Source organism: Daphnia magna, linkage group LG5 (assembly GCF_020631705.1).
Source record: "Daphnia magna isolate NIES linkage group LG5, ASM2063170v1.1, whole genome shotgun sequence".
Taxonomy (NCBI): domain Eukaryota; kingdom Metazoa; phylum Arthropoda; class Branchiopoda; order Diplostraca; family Daphniidae; genus Daphnia; species Daphnia magna.
Window position 1 is genome coordinate 3,536,114 of NC_059186.1, and position 17,793 is coordinate 3,553,906.

Genomic DNA, 17,793 nt, shown 5'->3' on the forward strand with positions numbered 1-17,793 from the left:
ATCGTTATTGATCTATTTCCCCATTTGACTAGGATTGACGATCTGCGAATAAAATCTGAATTCATTCACATTGATTTCATATAACTATACAGTCCACTCACGAAACAACCGACAATCAAGCCACTTTTTTGTTTAAAAAATCGAGGTTGGCGGGCATAATATGGTGTAATCGTGGTTATAATCGGGACAATCGGGTCGAAATACTCGATCCATTAGGTTTTACCATAAATCGATTGGTTGCAATCAGAGTTACATCGCTGATTACGTACCCCGATTAAGCCCTGAAAGCCCCACCATGATGCCCTGAAATGTGAACCCCGATTGGCAAAAAAGCGTTTCGATTGGCTCGTGGTTGACCTCTAGTTGTTATGTCTTAGTTGTTTAAACATATTGACCATATGAGACGCCAGATTTAGCCCATATTTCCTCAAAAACAAAAAGTAGTCCAATTCTAGATTTTTCATAGCGCCAATTTCAAGTCTTTACGTCGTCTTCTATATTTCTTATCTAGCAACTAAAGCTTTCCCACATATCTACAGTACCCGCAAAAAGTGTCCGAACGCGGGCCTTGTTTTGGACTTTTTTACATTGAGTCTTACGGCGGCGGGTACCTAGCGCGGACCGGGAAATCGGGCTCAAATATGTCAGCAAAGCAATTAAATTTTACAGTTTTGCTGACAAAATAACAAGCTATAGGGTACTAATTTTTTAATTTTTTTTCTAATAGGATTTGTTGACCAGCATGCTGGTCAACAAATAAACGAACACTGCCCCTAATTTCTATAGCGTCTTATGGCACCATGCCCTATTTATAGATATTTATTTCGTATGTAAGGAATCATTATGTACATAATACAATTATTCCGTTACATAAAAAACTCTTTCGTTAATATTCTATGTTAATGGCTATAGTGTAATATCAATATTTAATTAAGGAGAATTTTTTTAAACAGGGAAGGTCATATCTTGTTACCCGACAAAACTAGTTTAATTTTTTTCCACCAGGGGCGCTGGTTTTACAAACGAAAAGGTTTTTTGTTTACTATATACTATTTAAAATGAATACCTGAATCTGTTTGACAAAAGGAGAAACACTTTTCAAAAACTCGACAAGGATTTGTCTACAAAAAATAGCGACTGCTGTCACCACAGATAGTTAGCTGTCAAAAAACTACTGGGCGAATACATCGCCCCTGGTGGAAAAAAATTAAACTAGTTTTGTCGGGTAACAAGATATGACCTTCCCTGTTTAAAAAAATTCTCCTTAATTAAATATTGATATTACACTATAGCCATTAACATAGAATATTAACGAAAGAGTTTTTTATGTAACGGAATAATTGTATTATTATTTTTTGACCAGCATGCTGGTCAACAAATCCTATTAGAAAAAAAATTAAAAAATTAGTACCCTATAGCTTGTTATTTTGTCAGCAAAACTGTAAAATTTAATTGCTTTGCTGACATATTTGAGCCCGATTTCCCGGTCCGCGCTAGGTACCCGCCGCCGTAAGACTCAATGTAAAAAAGTCCAAAACAAGGCCCGCGTTCGGACACTTTTTGCGGGTACTGTATATAACAAAAAAATGTTTTCAAATAATGGCGTTAAGTAACAACAAATTATATGAAATTACCAACAATTCACGAGAAATCTACATTCAATAAGCCTGAATTGGTTAAAGCTAACTAAATAATCATGTTTTAAGGATATTTATTTTAATTTCTGTGATTTCTTTAAATTTCCGCGATTTCCCTAAATTTCTGTGATTTTCCTAAATTTCTACCCCCTTTTCCGCTTTTCTTCAAGGGGTGAATCTCGAGAAATAGAGTCGGCGACCCATCGAATAACAATCAGTCAGAACAGTAGCCAGGCGAATAAAGAGAAGAAGAGAAAATCAGCTACCTTAATGCTCAGCCATAAGCCTTGACTGCATCGTATAAAACATCACACACTGCATTGACCAACTCAGTGTCAATGTTGACAAGACAAATTGAAAAAAAAAAGCTTTGATAGACGTCAAAATGATAACAAACGAAGAGTAGATAATTCGGATTTTGAAGGACATTTGATTGCTATTTAAAACCAATTTGTAAAGAAGCAACCATAAAGACGTGAGAGAAGGTAAAGTATACTTCACAAAAATCCGAAAAGCAATTTGAATTTTATTAACACTAATTTATTGATGTTATAATGAATTTTTTAGAGATTTTCTTTAAGAGCTTTACTGGGCAGTTTGTAGAGCCCTCCCCCCCTGCCCCCCATACAAAAAAAATGTTTGGTAATAGTCTAGATATCTTATTTTGTTTCGAAAAATCAATAACAGTAAAATTGATGTTCTGGTTTTTGTGCAGGATACTGTACATTTTTATTATTAAACAACTATACATATTGGTTATATCACTGAATTCATTTGGGTTTAAAGAAGTGGGTCGTGCTGGAGAAAGGAAGAAAAGACACAACCGTGGTCGTGGAAGTTGTCGTCGAGGATCGTGAAGAGAAAAGTCCGATTTCGGAACGTTCCGTTCGGAAAAGAACCAGGCAGGGTAAAGAGACGGTGTTGATTCGGTTCGCCCGTCTCTCTCTTTTTTATAATGTTGAGGTAAAAAAGGTGGCAACTAAAATATCCTACCCTGACTTTTTTTTTGCTGCAAGATACGAAAAATCAAAAGTACATAAACAGTAAAAAGATGTCGCAGATAAAGGACAGCATATTTTTGTGTGCTTTTTTGTAATATATGGAGGCAGGCAGTTTTTCCCTTTTCCATTTACACTTTTTTGGTCAGTTTGTTTCACCACTTTTACTGCATCACTGAAGGAACTAATTAATAATTCTAATTAAATTAATTATTATTTATAATTAAATCGAAAATTGATTGATGCAAATTTTAATTATCTTCCACACAACAAACTTTAAATCCCTAGAATTTATTGATGTGGTCATCTGCCAGCAAATTGATAAAATCGCGGAGAAAAAGGAGGGATTGGGGAAGAAAACACCACATGAATAACCAACATTTCAAGTCAGAGTAAGAGACTAGGGGGTGGAGATAATTCCGTATCCTACCTGTGGCCTGATCTTCCTCTTTGAACCTACCGATTTGAGATTAGTCACTATCGATACCTTTCATCAAACGATTCAATAACTTCTTACACCATGACAGACAACGGACAACATCAGGTACACAGCATTTCAATTAATTCACATGACCGAAAGAGTTTGTCTTCTTTCACCATTTTTAATCCATCGGTAGCCATCACAAGAGCAAGAAAACTTAGGAAATAATCAACGGTATACTTTTTCAAATGCATCGCTGGATAAGCTGGGCGGCGAGTGCAAGCATTTTCACGCCATTGTCGGTAGAAATTTCATTCATCAAATCAGTTTTACATTCGTCTTTCAAGTGATCGAGAAAATATTTTTTCGCTACTATTAAACACGAAATACCATTTTGTCCAACGTTTCGGAAGATATCTACCAGGTTGTCAAACAGGGTTGAAAGGGTAAAAAATACGGAGAGAAGATGAGAAAAAACACATTCGAATTCCTTAACCTTGCAATAAAACTTCTTGTATTGTGGCAGGATTTCCTTCGGCGACAAGGCTCTATTCGAACTAGTAGCAATTTGGTTTTTGCTACTAATAGTACAAGAGTGTATTCTATTAGTAGCATATCTGTTCTAGAATAGGGGTTCGAATACCCTTATCATAGAGTGTATTCGGGGGGTATTCTAACCCCTATTCTAGAATTGACATGCTACTAATAGAATACTTTCCTCTTCTATTAGAAGATTCCAGCATCCGTCTCGATATCTAGACCTATACGTATAGCTCAGATAAAACCAAACACTGGATTCAAAATTTAAGCATTAAATAAAAAAGAACTGAGAGAAGATAATACTCAAGTAATCTGTATTGAGAACACGTCAAAATATAAGAAAGACAGATTAAAGCGATTAAAGCACGTGCTAAACAATGATCAACTAAAAAAACCAATGCAACATTCTTAATAATAACTTTTAACCCAGAACATGTATATGCATGATTACTTCCACGGGTAAGGGATTATAAACTCGATGAGAGAGTTGGCAAAATCATTCGCAAATGCGGGCGCCATCACATTGGAGAATGATTTTGCTAACAGCCATCAGTAAACAAAACTCAAGGCTAAATGGCTAAAGTACGTAACGATTCAAGGGAAGCACGGAATGCCGTAACAGCGGGAGAGGAAACTTTGATTTCAAAAACACATTCTTCAAAAAAACCATAAAACCCTGCCAAATATTGTGGATAATTTAAATTTAGGATATAAAAAGACGAAAACAAATTTATAAATACCTCGGCGAAATCTTTTCCACAGGGGACGATTTCCCGATCAATTACTAGCCAATAATTGATTGGATTTTCAATGGTGCCCATGCAGCAGATAAACGGTTGTTTCAAATGTGCCTCTCGAGTTTCGCTCAGGGAAATCAAGTCCGCATTCTCCTAATACAACAAATTGAAAAATTGTTATTATATGTATCGTGAAATGCCATATAAATAATAACTACCTTTACGAAAACTATTAATCTTTCAAAGACTAATTTTAAATTAATTTTGCGAAGTTTGGTGATGCTCGGAGTTAGTTTAACCAACACGTACATGGCTTTGAAACATTCTGTAAAAAAATACGTCATTCAAGGGGACAAATGAATATAAAAGTTTTTTTACCATCAGGAGACTGAGGGATATCGACGCTTTTACGATTTGCCAAAAGAAAGATTTCGTTTAAGTATTTCTCTTTGAAAGATTTATCAAAATCCTTAGCTTCTGGATAGAGTAGCTTGAAATCTGAAAAAAACTGCATAGCAAAGTTATTGTTGAGAAGAACCATTTAATCATTTTGAAAACTTTTTACCAGCGATCCATTCTGGAAGTCCTTAAACCTAGGGTATTCCGCCATGACGAGACCTGGCTCAGTCAAACTGGTTCTGATTTGTTTCTGTCGATAACCGAAGGTCGCTTTCATATATTCTTCGATGACAGAGTCATTTTCTCCTCCAGGAGGATGACTTTTCATCCATTCAACCTTTAAAAAAATTAATATTTTAACTGTTTGTTAATGATACTGAAGTATTAGGGCTAATTTTTTTTAAATTTACCTTAAACCTGCATTCAACCTCGTGAAAAATCCATGAAAGAGACGTAAGTGATTCGTAAGTTTGGAAAAAGTACCTCTCACTATAGCTAAGCACACGAAATATTTGAATGATTTTTCAGACATTTTAGATGGGTAAAATAGTGGGTAACACACAAAACAAACATCGAAAATTGACAGACTTATAAGATAAAATTATTGGTATATTGCTTACCGAACAATTTGTCAGAAATCACAGCTGGAACGATGTTACTTGACTGGAAACGCAACTGCAACTCTTCTGCAGTAAGAGTTGAGATTGGGCCTGAATCCATTAAAGATCTCACAAATACTAACTCATTGTCTCCAATGACAGCCTCAATAACTAAGCGTCGTGCTGTTTGCCAAATTTCATCAATGTTAACAAATATTTGATAATCAATTATACATAAAAAACGTTGCTGTGCACAGCATCATAATCATGATCATGATTATATATAAACAGATCTTTTTACGAGTCTTTTTCCCAAATAATTTTTTCAAGTGTTATTTTACAAATAAATGCGATAAATTTTCGGATGGCAACGTGTATTACCGATCGTACGTATACGGCCCATTAATCGGGTATTTTCTTTAAAAGAAAATTCATCACCCCCCCCCATTCTATTAGAATAGAGGGGTGAGGCATGCGTCCACTCTTTGTCCTTCGAATACCGGGGGATTCGAGCGGTAATCGAATTCGCATAGGGTTCTTCTATGGGTATTCGATGCTTTCGAATAGGGTTGAACCTATTATAGACCTGTTCTAAGCAAGGGTATTCGAAGATGGAATATCCGTCGTAGAGGGTTAGAATATCCCCTGAAAACTGAGAGTGTATACATAGGAGCGATGAATCATAGTGGTGACACAGAAACGTCCCCAGTTTGTCCCTCAGGACAAAGGGATGCTTCCTGTGTCACTTACACCCTGTTTATTATAATAAACAAGGGCTTTCCCGCTTGAAAAAAAGAAACAGATAATAAATAAAATACATTTATTTACAGGAAAAAAGGTGGAGCCTAATGTCGGTGCGCATGCTGTGATTGGCCGGCGTGGTTCGTCGGTTGGGGTGAATCGGCGGGATGCGGCTTTTGGAAGACTAGGGGTTGGGTGGAAACGTGGAAATTTGCAATTTTTCAGTCGTTACTTAGAACGGGTGGCATGTGAGCCGACGGGCAGATACTGTGAGGGGATAGACGGACAACTACATTTTCACTGTGGGCATTTTAGCGGGCAGGGAGTGGGTCGATGGAAAGAGACTGTGAAGGGGTAGAAGGCAAAAGGAAAAAGTGAGTTGACGGGCAACAACTGAGGGCATTTTGCCCGGAAAAGACTAGGTCGACGGGGAAAAAGGAGATAAACGGGCAGATACTGCCAAGGATTAAACAGCTAAAACTGGGTCCAGGTTGGGAAACTGTGAAAGGAAGGGCGGGCAGAGACAACAATACGGTCGATGTGCCACTACATCACGCGTTTTTGCGGACAGAAACTGGGCAAACGGGCAAAAAGGAAGTCAACGGCAAAGACTGCGAGGGATTAAACGAGCAGAGACTGTGAGGTTTAGACGGGTAGAGATAACGATGGGTCGACGGGAAATTACAGCACACGTTTTGGCGGACAAAATGGGTCGATGGGCAGAGACTGAGGGGGTAGACAGGCAGAGGCGACGATTAGGACGACGGCCAACTTCAGTGGGGAATTGTGCGGGCAATGAGTAGGTCGACGGGCAAAGGAAAGAAATTTGTCGACGGGCAGAGACTGTCAGGGGAGAGATGGGCAGAGGCAAAGAAATGGACGACGGGAAACTTTTGTGGGCATTTTGGCGGGCAGTAAGTAGATCGACGGGAAGAGACTGCGATGGGGTAGACGGACAGAGGCAAAAAGTGAGTCGACGATCAACGACAGCGGGTGTTTTGGCGGACAGAGTGATTGGAGGGACAGAGGCTGTTAGGGGGAAGACGGACAGAGGCAACGAAAGGATCGATAGGCCCCTACAACGGGCGTTTTTGTGGACAGATTGGGGTTCAACGAGCAACTTCAGTGGGCATTTTGGCTGACAGTGAGCGAGTGAACGGGCAGAGACAGTGAAGGGGAGAACGGACAGACGCAACGATCGACGGGCCACTACAGCTGGCGTTTTTTGTGGTCAACTGTCAGAGGCTATTAGGGATTCGACGGACAGAGTCAAAAAGTGGATCCACGGGCAACTGCAACGGGCTTTTTAGCGGGCAAAGGAAATGAAAGGGTGGGCGGGCATCTACAGCACTCGTTTTGACGAGCGGAAACTGTGAGGGTCGACGGGTTAATACAGTGGTAATTTTGTCGGGCAGTGAATAGGTTGACGGGCAGAGACTGTAAGGGGGTGGGCAGAAGCAAAGAAAGGGTAGCTGGGCAACTAAAGCGGGTGTTTTGGCGGGCAGAAACTGGGAGGGGGAGAACGGGCAGAGGCAATGAAAGGGTCGACGGTCCAATACAGTGGGCAGTTTGGCAGGCAGTGAGGGGGTCCACCGGCAAAGACTGCAAAAAGGTAAACAGATAACTACAATTGTGCATTTTGGCGGGGAGAGATAGTGAGGGAGTCGCCGGGCAAAGAAAGGCAAGGTTTTGTGGCGCAAGAAGACGAAAGAGTAGACAGAAAAAAAAATTACGTGAAACGATTAGCAGTCCAAAATTTTGAATAAGACCACGTAAAAATACGCTAGCGCCATCTATGCCCCGGCCCTGGGCGAGCCCAACGCCTGCATGCTCCACTATGGCTATTTTCCCTCTCAGAAAAGGAGTTAGACCGAGAGCCTGCGACAGGTTTGGGACATTTTTTTTATAAAAGGCAGAACGCCATAAATATTCAAATGAAGATACTTTATCGGCGGAATTGGAAGTCCGCCGTGCCGGATAGGGTTCCCCTGTGCGGCACCGACTCCCGAAGTCGGCGGGAAAGTTCCAAAAAGGGAAAATTTTCAAGAAGAATAAGATGTTTACTAAAAATATAGGGCGTGAAAAGTTACGTGTGAACCCCTCAGACCAGACGAAAAAATCGGGTTCCCTATACCCACCGGAGGCAGGTGTGTAACTGTTTTCCCCCTATCAAATTCCTTTACAAGTGGTGGCCACATCGCATTGACGGCGCAGAATTTAAATTGTTTATGTTATGTTTTGGTTACTCAAATGATTTGTATTGGACTTCTTTTTTTGTTGTAATTATTAAATTTTGAAAGCTAATGAATAAATTATACTAACTGGCAACACTTTGCTGTCATTTGAAAATTCGTCTGTTTTCAAAAAAGTGTTTTGATTTACAAGAAAATGTCATGATATTGGAAATTAAAAATGGAAAATAATGAATGTGAACCTATAAAAAAGTGTATTCTTCACCTAGAAGATACCCAAACGAACGAAGGTATTATTTCATTTAATGAAATTCCGTTGAAAAAGTGCAAAGAAGCCCAACTTGTCTACCAAAGTCGGTCAAATTCAAAGTTTCGTGTAATAAATGTACCACATATGTTGAATAATGCCAGTGGTTATCATCCAAATGTTACAAAAAGTACACCGCTGTGAAAAGTAGTGAGAAAAATGCAGTCTTAGAAAATGTTACCGATGACAGCAATGGACAATCATCTCAGTCAGATATATATCGTATTCTTTTACATGCTTTGTTCCTGATAGAACTCTGGTTTTCACTCGTGTGTAAAGTATCATGTAACATTAATGTATTTTTCTGGTTAGGTTCTACGAACAATCTTTTATTGAGATCAAGCTCAGTAGCAAGTCAGTCTGTCAGTCATACTGGAACTTTTGAAAAACAAATGTCTCTTCTGTGACAAAAATAAGAAAAAGCACAATAATAAGATGGAATCCCTTACAAGGTGTATGACAAAAGCAGGAGAAGATTCCAAAGTGGAAAATGCCAAGTTATTGGAAGATTTCCAACTTTTGAGAAAGGCTACTGGCGTTGATTTTATGGCAAAAGAAGTGAAGTATCATAATTCTTGTCGACTTGGCTACCTGAATGAGGCCAAAAACTTTGCAAGGAAAAGAAGATGGAACAAGATTTTGCATTAAATTTGAACAAACAACTACGAGACCAAACGTTTAAATCAACATTAACTTTCATTGAAGTCATTATAGGAATAAATGAAGAGGTTCATCGTTTTGAAGAGATATTCGAAAACCAATACATCATGACGATAAGAAAATTATGCTTGCCACCAGAAGAAATCCAAAAAGATGAATCAAAACATCGGAAAAAGGAAGTATTAAAAAAATTAATTGAACATTTTTCTGGAAGTGTAACGAAGGCCTACAAATACATTTAATTATAATACCCACATTCGTATTATATTATGTTTACTCTCCCTTGGCATATAATTATGTCTACATTTTACTCTCTTGCATTTACTCTTCTTTTGCATATTGTTCGAATATTGTAATCCGCATAGTAACCATTTGTCATAAGACATCTTAGAGTTGACTCAATTGAACACCTGCTGTCTGACTCACACGTGCGACGCATATCACGCCACTAAACAAACATCCGTGATTGGTCACACGTGCGATGCATATCACGCCATTAAATAAACATCCGTTTGATTGGTCGCACGCGCGACGCCAATCAAGCCATTAAACAAACACCTTCTGATTGGCTGCACGCGCGACATAGCGACGCATCAATAGCATCACGCCACTTTGACGAAATGCGAGGTTTCATGGTGAACCCAAAATCTAAGAAAGTCTGAATTGTATTTCCAATCGTCTCCATTTCGGGTCTGAATTCGCCGTATCGCTCGTGCTACTGCGGTAAGATCCATTTACATTGTCTCCATTTACACTTTGTTTCCCTTTAGTTTCTCGTATTTTCATGCGTGTCGTTTTCTTTATATTTTATGGCCTAGTCTAGTAATACACTGTCATCATTGTGGGTAAACGCCTCGAGTTCCGTGTTCATATATATTTGGGTGGTCGGTGAAATAGGACCGCAACGAAATAGGACTGGAGAAATAGGACTGGGAGAAATAGGACTGATTTTTAAACACATTTTGACCAATCCTATTTCTCCTTAGTGTTAGGCCTATTTTCTTATTCCTACTCTTTCATATTTCTGGACAATGAGCCTCCAAACCGGTAGGCAAGATGGGAGGGGAAATGTTCGAGACATGCGGGTTGGCTTTTATCCTTTAGTCATTGAAAATTACCGTTGACAAAATTTCAGCGCTTAATTCACTTGCAGCTTAAGAACTCGTTATGAAAAAAAAAAATTTTTCAGTACTTTAACCGAAATTTTTTACGATATATCATTTCAAAAAAATTAATCATTTCATAAATGTGAGTGTGATTTTACTTTGGTTATTATTTATTCTTCTTACGACTTGCATCATAGAGGGGCTACGATGGGTGTGGTCCTCACCCTTCTAGGGAGGGGGATGATTCACCAAAGGGGCTGAGATTCCAAGATACGAATGATCCACAACCCCCTCTGTGTTGCAAGATGGACGAAAAATTTACAATAGAAAAAGTTAAACATCATTTAGATTTATTAAATTTAATTATTTGTTAAATGAACTGTATTCAGTCAAAAATGACGGTTAATGTTCTGCAATAAAAAGTTAAATAGGATAAGGAATTCTTAGCATGCAAGCGAAGTAAGCGTTGCCATTTTGTCAACGGTCATTTTCAAGGGCGTAGGCATATAGAGCCAACTCTCTTCCACTACAATGTCCCCCCACTTTCGCCTACCGATTTGGAGGCTCATTGTCCTTAAAGATGTAAATAGGATTTACTGTATCCTGCACAAAAAGGTGAACACCGATTTATTTTGAAAAAGCCATCTGTGGATAGAAAATATTAATAGTTTACCTTTTTAAGGAGAGGTAGGGTGGTTTTGGCGCAAAATCATTATAAGGGGGGGTTGGGTAATGTCAGTCCAGACACCTTTTTTTGCCCTAGGTATTAAATGTCTGGAAAAAGTGTAGACTGTATTACCAGTAGACTCCCCTACCCCCCGGCTAAGTAGAACATTTTTTGCAGAAGTAGAACAATACAAAATAGAGTCTTTCCATTACTCGTTATGGTCATTATCGGGTTGGGTGATCGGGTAGCATATGGAAACACAAAATTATTTTTATCAGTATGCTAGCTATCTGATACTATATTGTTAGTGGCTTATTGGATAAGTTTCCATCTGCGACGCGGGAATTCCGCGTTCAAAGCTTGTTTGCGTTAATAGTATTCAGAGCAAATCAAACTAATTAATATAAATTAATAAAATTTTGATCAGTAATATTTAAAATTTTGAAAAAAGTATTTACATACGATTAATGATTATTTAATTCGTAAACAATTGCACTTTTTCATAAACGCAATAATATTGTAAACAGTTATCTCATCCAAGTCTAGAACGCCGATCTCCCGAGTCGCTGACGGAAACGTATCCATCAAACCACTAACAATCTGATAAGTTATAGCTAGCATACTGATAAAATAATTTTGGGTTTCCATATGCTACCTGATTACCCGACCCGATAATGACAATAACGAGTAATGGAAAGACTCTATTTTGTATTGCAAAAATAGTTCTACTTAGCCGGGGGGTAGGGGAGTCTACCGACGATACAGTCTACACTTTTCCAGACATTTAATACCTAGGGCAAAAAAAGGTGTCTGGACTGACATTACCCAGCCCCCCTTATAATGATTTTGCGCCAAAACCGCCCTACCTCTCCTTAAAAAGGTAAACTATTAATATTTTCTACCCACAGATGGCTTTTTCAAAACGAATCGGTGTTCACCTTTTTGTGCAGGATACTGTACATAGAGTCCAGAGGACCCTATGTTTTGACAGAAGCCGGAATTCTCGCACCCGGATCTCTTCTTGGTTTCCTGTCCGGGAAAAACTACCACAGATGCAAAAGAATCCATCCACTACTTGCGGCTGCAACGGAACGACTTCATTTAGCAAAGTTCATGACGACTATCGACGAAGAATACGTAACTGAGATAAAAACTGCTCTGAGTAGCTTCACATTGGAAGACTTTAACATCACCTTAAAAGATTCCAGCCTTGCTTAATTTTACAAAAAATACGACGAGTTTCGTACTAAAACACTAAGTGGAGAGCACGGATCTACTGCCCAGTGGATGTTGTACGTTTCCTTTGTTGGACTCTACCACAAGTTTTCCAGAGCAATAAGAACTGGTGATTACCAGCCATTCATTTACACCATTCCTGATTTTATCAATATGTTCTTTGCTTTTAATCACCAAAACTATGCCCGCTGGCTAACGCGATATTATAACAACCTATTAAACATGGACATCACGCATCCAGGAATAACTGACCTTTTGTTTGCCGTTTGCCAGAAAGTCAGGTCAATGACTCTTGAGCAAACAATAAACGCAGATGCCGCCAGTGGATCGTCGGGTAACCGTTAAAGCAATAAGTGTATATTCGTATTTTCATAACTTAAACTTTTATACCTTAGGAATTTCTGTCCTAACAAACAGTGTAGATGGCAGAACCCGTTGGATGAAAAGCCGCAGCATACGGACTAGAGTAATTTCAAACATTCTCGATTACCTTGAACTTAACCAAAAAGAAAATGTTTCGAAGGAATCTAATTCTTATGGTATAAGAAAAGACAACAATCATTTGAACTTAATTGTGGAATATATAAAAACATGCAGAGATCCATTCATCGAGGAGGGAGAAAAGCTGTTTAACATCGCCACGGGAAAAGCTGTTTCGCAAGAGATTTCATCTTTTCTTCTGAACATAAATGTAATCGGTAAACAGGCCAGTGAACGATTCACCCAGCGCTGCCTTGATGACCTATCAAAGTTTCACGACTCCATCCCAAAAATTTAAATTTTAACCTTTGCAACAGAGGGGCAGTGTCCGCCAAATCATCGAATATTTAAATCATTTTTGACGATTTTGATTTTTATTTAAAAATCGTTTTTAGAAAGATGATTTTGCAGACGATTTTATTGTTTTTACAAATCGATTTCAAATCAAAATCAAATCATGTTTTAGGTTTACTTTAAAAACATACCCATTAGCTTTTGCTCTGATTTCCTTTGACAGGACAGTAACAGTGTTTATAGTGTGTTGGCTTCGTACGAGTCGTTAGACGAAATTGATTCAGAAGAGAATAGCGCTGTTGAAGTAGAAGATATTTCGTCTCAAAAATCTTTTGTGTGGTATAGGGTGGGAATTTTTGCCCTTTTTGTGTTTTCCAAAGAGTTAACTGACATAACTCCACCATACAATCAAAACATTCGTGGGAAATGTGGGTTATGTAAAAAATTTATTTCTGGGCGTCGTGGTGCTAATACCAATTTTTCCAGACACTAAAAGCAGGTATTGAAATTTTTAGGATCATTTAATAAGGTAAAGTTTTAAAATTATGTACTATGTAGATCCATCCGTCTGAATATTTTACTTTCAAGCTTCAGAACGAAAAGGAAAAACAAACAAAGATATCTGAGAAAAGAAAACGAGTAGAAACTCCTGCCAAGACGAAACTTACAGATAGCCAGAAAATTGGAGCTAAAGCTAGGCCGAGCGAGTTTTTTTTCCGTGCTCCACTTCCTTTAACTGAACAAGAAAAAATAAATCAACGGATTATAGATTACATCATAGCCGACGCATCGCCCCTATCAACAGTTGATTCGTATTTTTTCAAAAAGATGTTGCAGGCTTTAAATCCGAAAAATGTTTTGTTCTCCTCAAAAACTCTTTGCTCTTTGATTGCCAAAGATTTTAAGAAATTTATAGTAACCTTAAGGCTAGTTTTGGAAAAGTATCCGTAATTTCCTTGACTACCGATATTTGGAGTTATGTAACCCCCTCTGAGAGGGGGTTACAGGGGTTACAGTTACAGAGAAAAAGGCAGATGGAAAAATTGAAATTTTGAAGATGGAGCGGGATCAAATGGGCCGAATTCTGACAATTGCGCTAGAAAAAAAATTGATCTAGAACAAGTTCTATCTTATCCGCTAACGCCTGTGCCAATGTGTTTTGCATACATGAATGGTCTTATGAAAAAAACCACAAAGGCAGCATAATTCAAGGAATTAGAAAAGCGGAACAACTCTTTACCTCCCAGAAGAATAACTGCATTTGTCGTCGACAGTTTTTTCTTCCTTCGCCTGCGATCTGACGTCCCTGCAACATTTGGGAAGCTCGCGCGAGCATTATTAGTTAAGGTTTGCCAAATGCCAGCAATCCGAATAGATTTTGTGTTTGATACCACTAAAAGCCCGGCCATAAGGGATATGGGACGGGACCATAGGACTGAAGAAGAAAGAGCATTGCCAATTAAATTTCCAGGCCCAAATCAAAGAACCTCTTCGGATTAAAAACAATTTCTGTGAAATGACAGTTTTAGGCAAGAAATTGTCAGGTTTTTTCAGAAGAAATCGAAGACGATTCCTTGGCTGAAGTGTATGGAGAAAAAGTAGTGCGCATTGGTGCAGAAACAACTTGTTTTTTGTACAAGGTGCACAATGGAAAAGTCATTAAACAAGAAGATCACGAATTTTCATGCCCTCAACACGAAGAAGCTGATACCAAAATTTTGGTACATGTAGCCAGCATTCCCTGCCCCGCGACAGTTGTCATTCGAACATCGGACACGGATGTATTAGTCATTTCTCTCGGGAACTCATCAAAGTTTCCTGACGGTCAATTGTACTTGGAAGTAGGTCATAAACGAAATAATACACTTCGTTTCATTGATATTACCTCCCTAAGTATGAAGTTGGGCTATACACTATGCAAAGCTTTATCTGGCTTCCATGCTTTTACCGGATCAGATTACACGCCAGCGTTTTCTTACAAAGGAAAAGTTAGGCCTTTGAAAATATTAGAAAAAAATGATAAATATATGAAGGCATTTGGCTTGCTAGTGAAATACATCCCTGTGTGGGGAAGAGTATTACAAAGATTCAAATGTGTATCTGAGAGTGGGAAATAGACTGAACTCGGAGGCGAATTACCCACAATGATTGGTGTGTATTTACTTGACTAAGGCCATAAAGATTACACGGGAAGGGACATACAACAGGACAAGAAATGGGATAACGAGCCAAATCATAAAGACAGAAACATAAGGGAAGTTGGAAGCTTACCGATGTAGCGCGAGAGTTACGGGAGCGCACGGCGGTAAAAACGATAAGATGCGGCTCGTGGAAGCAAGAGCAAGACACGAGTGCACAGACAGTACAAGAAGGCAAAAAACACGAAAACTGCTCACCAAAAAAAAGTTCGTGAACAAAAGAAAAGACAAGTGTACGAACCACTCACGGTTTAAACACTCAGCAATTGACGTCTTAACTGCTTGGATGTTGCGAATCGACTCTCTTTGTCAGAAATGTGGGTTCACCACGAAACCTCGCATTTCGGAAGTGGTCACAGACGCAGATGGCATGTTGCAACTCGGCACAGGCAACCAATCAAAAGATGTTTTGTTAACAGATTGATTGTTTATTTATTGTGCGATATGCGCATCGCACATACGTCAGCTGCAGGTGTTCATCGAGGTAAGACCAAAGCGTTGATGACTTCATCTCCGAATTGACAAACAACATTTCAAGGAAATGAGCATGAAATACAGAACGAATTGTAAACGTTAACATAGGGGAAAAGGCGGATATCATAAGTAAAAAGGGAAGTAAATATAAGACAGTCAAATGTGGGCATGTTGAGTAAATATATTTGTTGGACTTCGTTATACTAGGGTCATCTGAATCTCTATCCACAGCGCTTGTTTCAGACATTGAACAATTCGTATGTGAAATGTCTGGGAACAAACGACTTTCATCCTTTAATGAAGCTCGGTTCTTGGGATTTATGATAGTGTATAAACCCAAAAAAGGCAAGAAACCGATGGAAAATGTCAAAGGGATTGATTTCAGTCTGTTGGCTCCCTGCTCATCCGTTCTCATGCAACAAATAATGAGAGCGAACTGCATTTGTTCGATATGGAACCACGCAAATGAAAAAAAGCCAATAATTTTCAATCAAGAGAAAAACGGTTGGATTTTGCGTGACAACAAATTCACGCCTAATTGGTTCATCGGTGAGCTGACACCACCTTCGCTACAGGACACGCTCCAGAGGCAGAAATTGATTCAGAAGACGACGAAGATACTACTAGTCACTGCGAAGAAAATGACTTCGATGGTGACTCAACTTTCGAAGATTGATAATAATGAATAAGTTATTAATGTTGTGTGCAATTAAGTTTAAAATATTTATTCCAGTCAGCAAATACAAACCCAGACTATGAAAAACAACAATATTTTAGTATGTATTACTATTTTTCATTAATAACTATTTAAGTACTCAAAACATAACATAACAATTTGAATTTTGCGCCGTCAATGCGATGTCGCCACCACTTGTAAAGAAATTGGACAGGGGGGAAAAATTTACACACCTGCGTCTGGTGGGTAAAGGGAACCCGATTTTTTCGTCTGGTCTGAGGGGTTCACACGTAACTTTTCACGCTCTTTTTTTAGTGAACATCTTATCCTTCTTGAAAATTTTCCCTTTTGGGAACCTTCCCACCGACTTCGGGAGTCAGTCCCGCACACGGGAACCCTATCCTGCACGGCAGACTTCCATTTCCGCCGATAAAGTATGTTAATTTAAATATTTATGGCGTTCTGCCTTTTCTTTAAAAAATGTCCCAAACCTGTCGCAGGCTCTCTGTCTAAGTAGCCTCAGAATCATAGATTACATGGTTTGAGTACTCCATGTAAAACGCCTGTAAATAAGCCACCCCCCACGTCACTTTTCAAGAACCCAATTTTTAAGGCTTTTTTGGGCTCGCTCCCTCCGAAAATGCTATAACACGTGGAGATGGCATGCACTACAACGCTATCTCTCTAGACATCCGCTGGATGGTAGTATTCGAAAACTCCATTTTTCTTCTTAGTGCAATCAGACCTCCACTTGGTGCAGCACTTTCAAAGGGAGCAAGATAAAAAATCCTGTTCGCGAAAAGTGACGCCGGAAACCAGGAGTAGAAAGACCGTAAAATCTATGACTCTGGTATCTTTTTGCGTGGAAAACTATTCGTTTTTTACCCGACGAGAGCGCCTCTTGCGGGTATGGTGGTGTTCACTTCACGCATAATCTCATTTGTAGCCAAATGGCAGCTCGCACCAGTCCGGAAATCACTTATGCTCCGTTTTAAAATCCTGGTTTTTTTCGTATAGGGTTCCCGCCAAATGGGTATCTGAGAGGAAAAATATCCATGGTGGTGCAACCAGGGGTCTATGACACTTGTAGAATCAAATTAAAATACATAATGCGGACAGAGGAATAGAGGAGATGGTTCGTTCACTGCATTAACTTTGTCCATAAGTCTTGGTCGTCAAAAATCTCCTTACGGATGGTAGTGCCACCTAGTGGGTTTGAACTGAACAACATGACAATCCTCGGCTAGCTTCTACCAAGATATCTGAGAAAGAGTGAAAACAACAGATATTCTTTATATTTTGCAACGGTATTTGTCCCGGCGAAGAGTTAAATTTATTGATTGTCTTATTTGTAGAAATGGTTACTAGAGGCCTATTTACGTATTCGCTTTATGACCCTCTTTTGTTTTACCTTCCCCCCATCTGTTCTGT

At 38.9% G+C, this 17,793-nt stretch overlaps 1 protein-coding gene and 1 long non-coding RNA gene across 3 annotated transcripts; one reads left to right on the forward strand and one right to left on the reverse strand.

Annotated features, from left to right (window-relative positions):
- Positions 1-3,893: 3,893 nt before the first annotated feature.
- LOC116922348 lies at positions 3,894-5,476 on the reverse strand. Of its 2 annotated transcripts, XM_032928748.2 has the most exons (7): positions 5,353-5,476; positions 5,143-5,227; positions 4,899-5,069; positions 4,712-4,841; positions 4,552-4,658; positions 4,337-4,486; positions 3,894-4,272 (listed from the first exon to the last, which is right to left on the reverse strand). In XM_032928748.2, the coding sequence occupies exons 3-7, from the start codon at positions 5,058-5,060 to the stop codon at positions 4,174-4,176; spliced, it is 648 nt and encodes a 215-aa protein (XP_032784639.1). In that variant the 5' UTR covers positions 5,061-5,069; positions 5,143-5,227; positions 5,353-5,476; the 3' UTR covers positions 3,894-4,173. The 2 variants fall into 2 exon arrangements, with proteins under 2 accessions (XP_032784639.1, XP_032784634.1); XM_032928743.2 differs by having other exon boundaries at positions 3,894-4,486.
- Positions 5,477-9,872: 4,396 nt separating this feature from the next.
- LOC116922393 lies at positions 9,873-13,170 on the forward strand. The gene is made up of 4 exons (XR_004394000.2): positions 9,873-9,954; positions 11,955-12,574; positions 12,636-12,779; positions 12,838-13,170. It is a non-coding gene; the product is annotated as an uncharacterized LOC116922393 (long non-coding RNA).
- The last annotated feature ends 4,623 nt before the right edge of the window (positions 13,171-17,793 follow it).

What these genes read in the sequence shown, in the direction of transcription:
- LOC116922348 (XM_032928743.2), bottom strand. Translation starts at nt 5,060, where the DNA reads ATGAAAAGTCATCCTCCTGGAGGAGAAAATGACTCTGTCATCGAAGAA. An exon ending in TATCCCTCAGTCTCCTGATG is followed by an intron (nt 4,659 to 4,711) that starts GTAAAAAAACTT and finishes ATTTTTTTACAG; the next exon opens with AATGTTTCAAAGCCATGTAC. An exon ending in GATTAATAGTTTTCGTAAAG is followed by an intron (nt 4,487 to 4,551) that starts GTAGTTATTATT and finishes TTGTTGTATTAG; the next exon opens with GAGAATGCGGACTTGATTTC.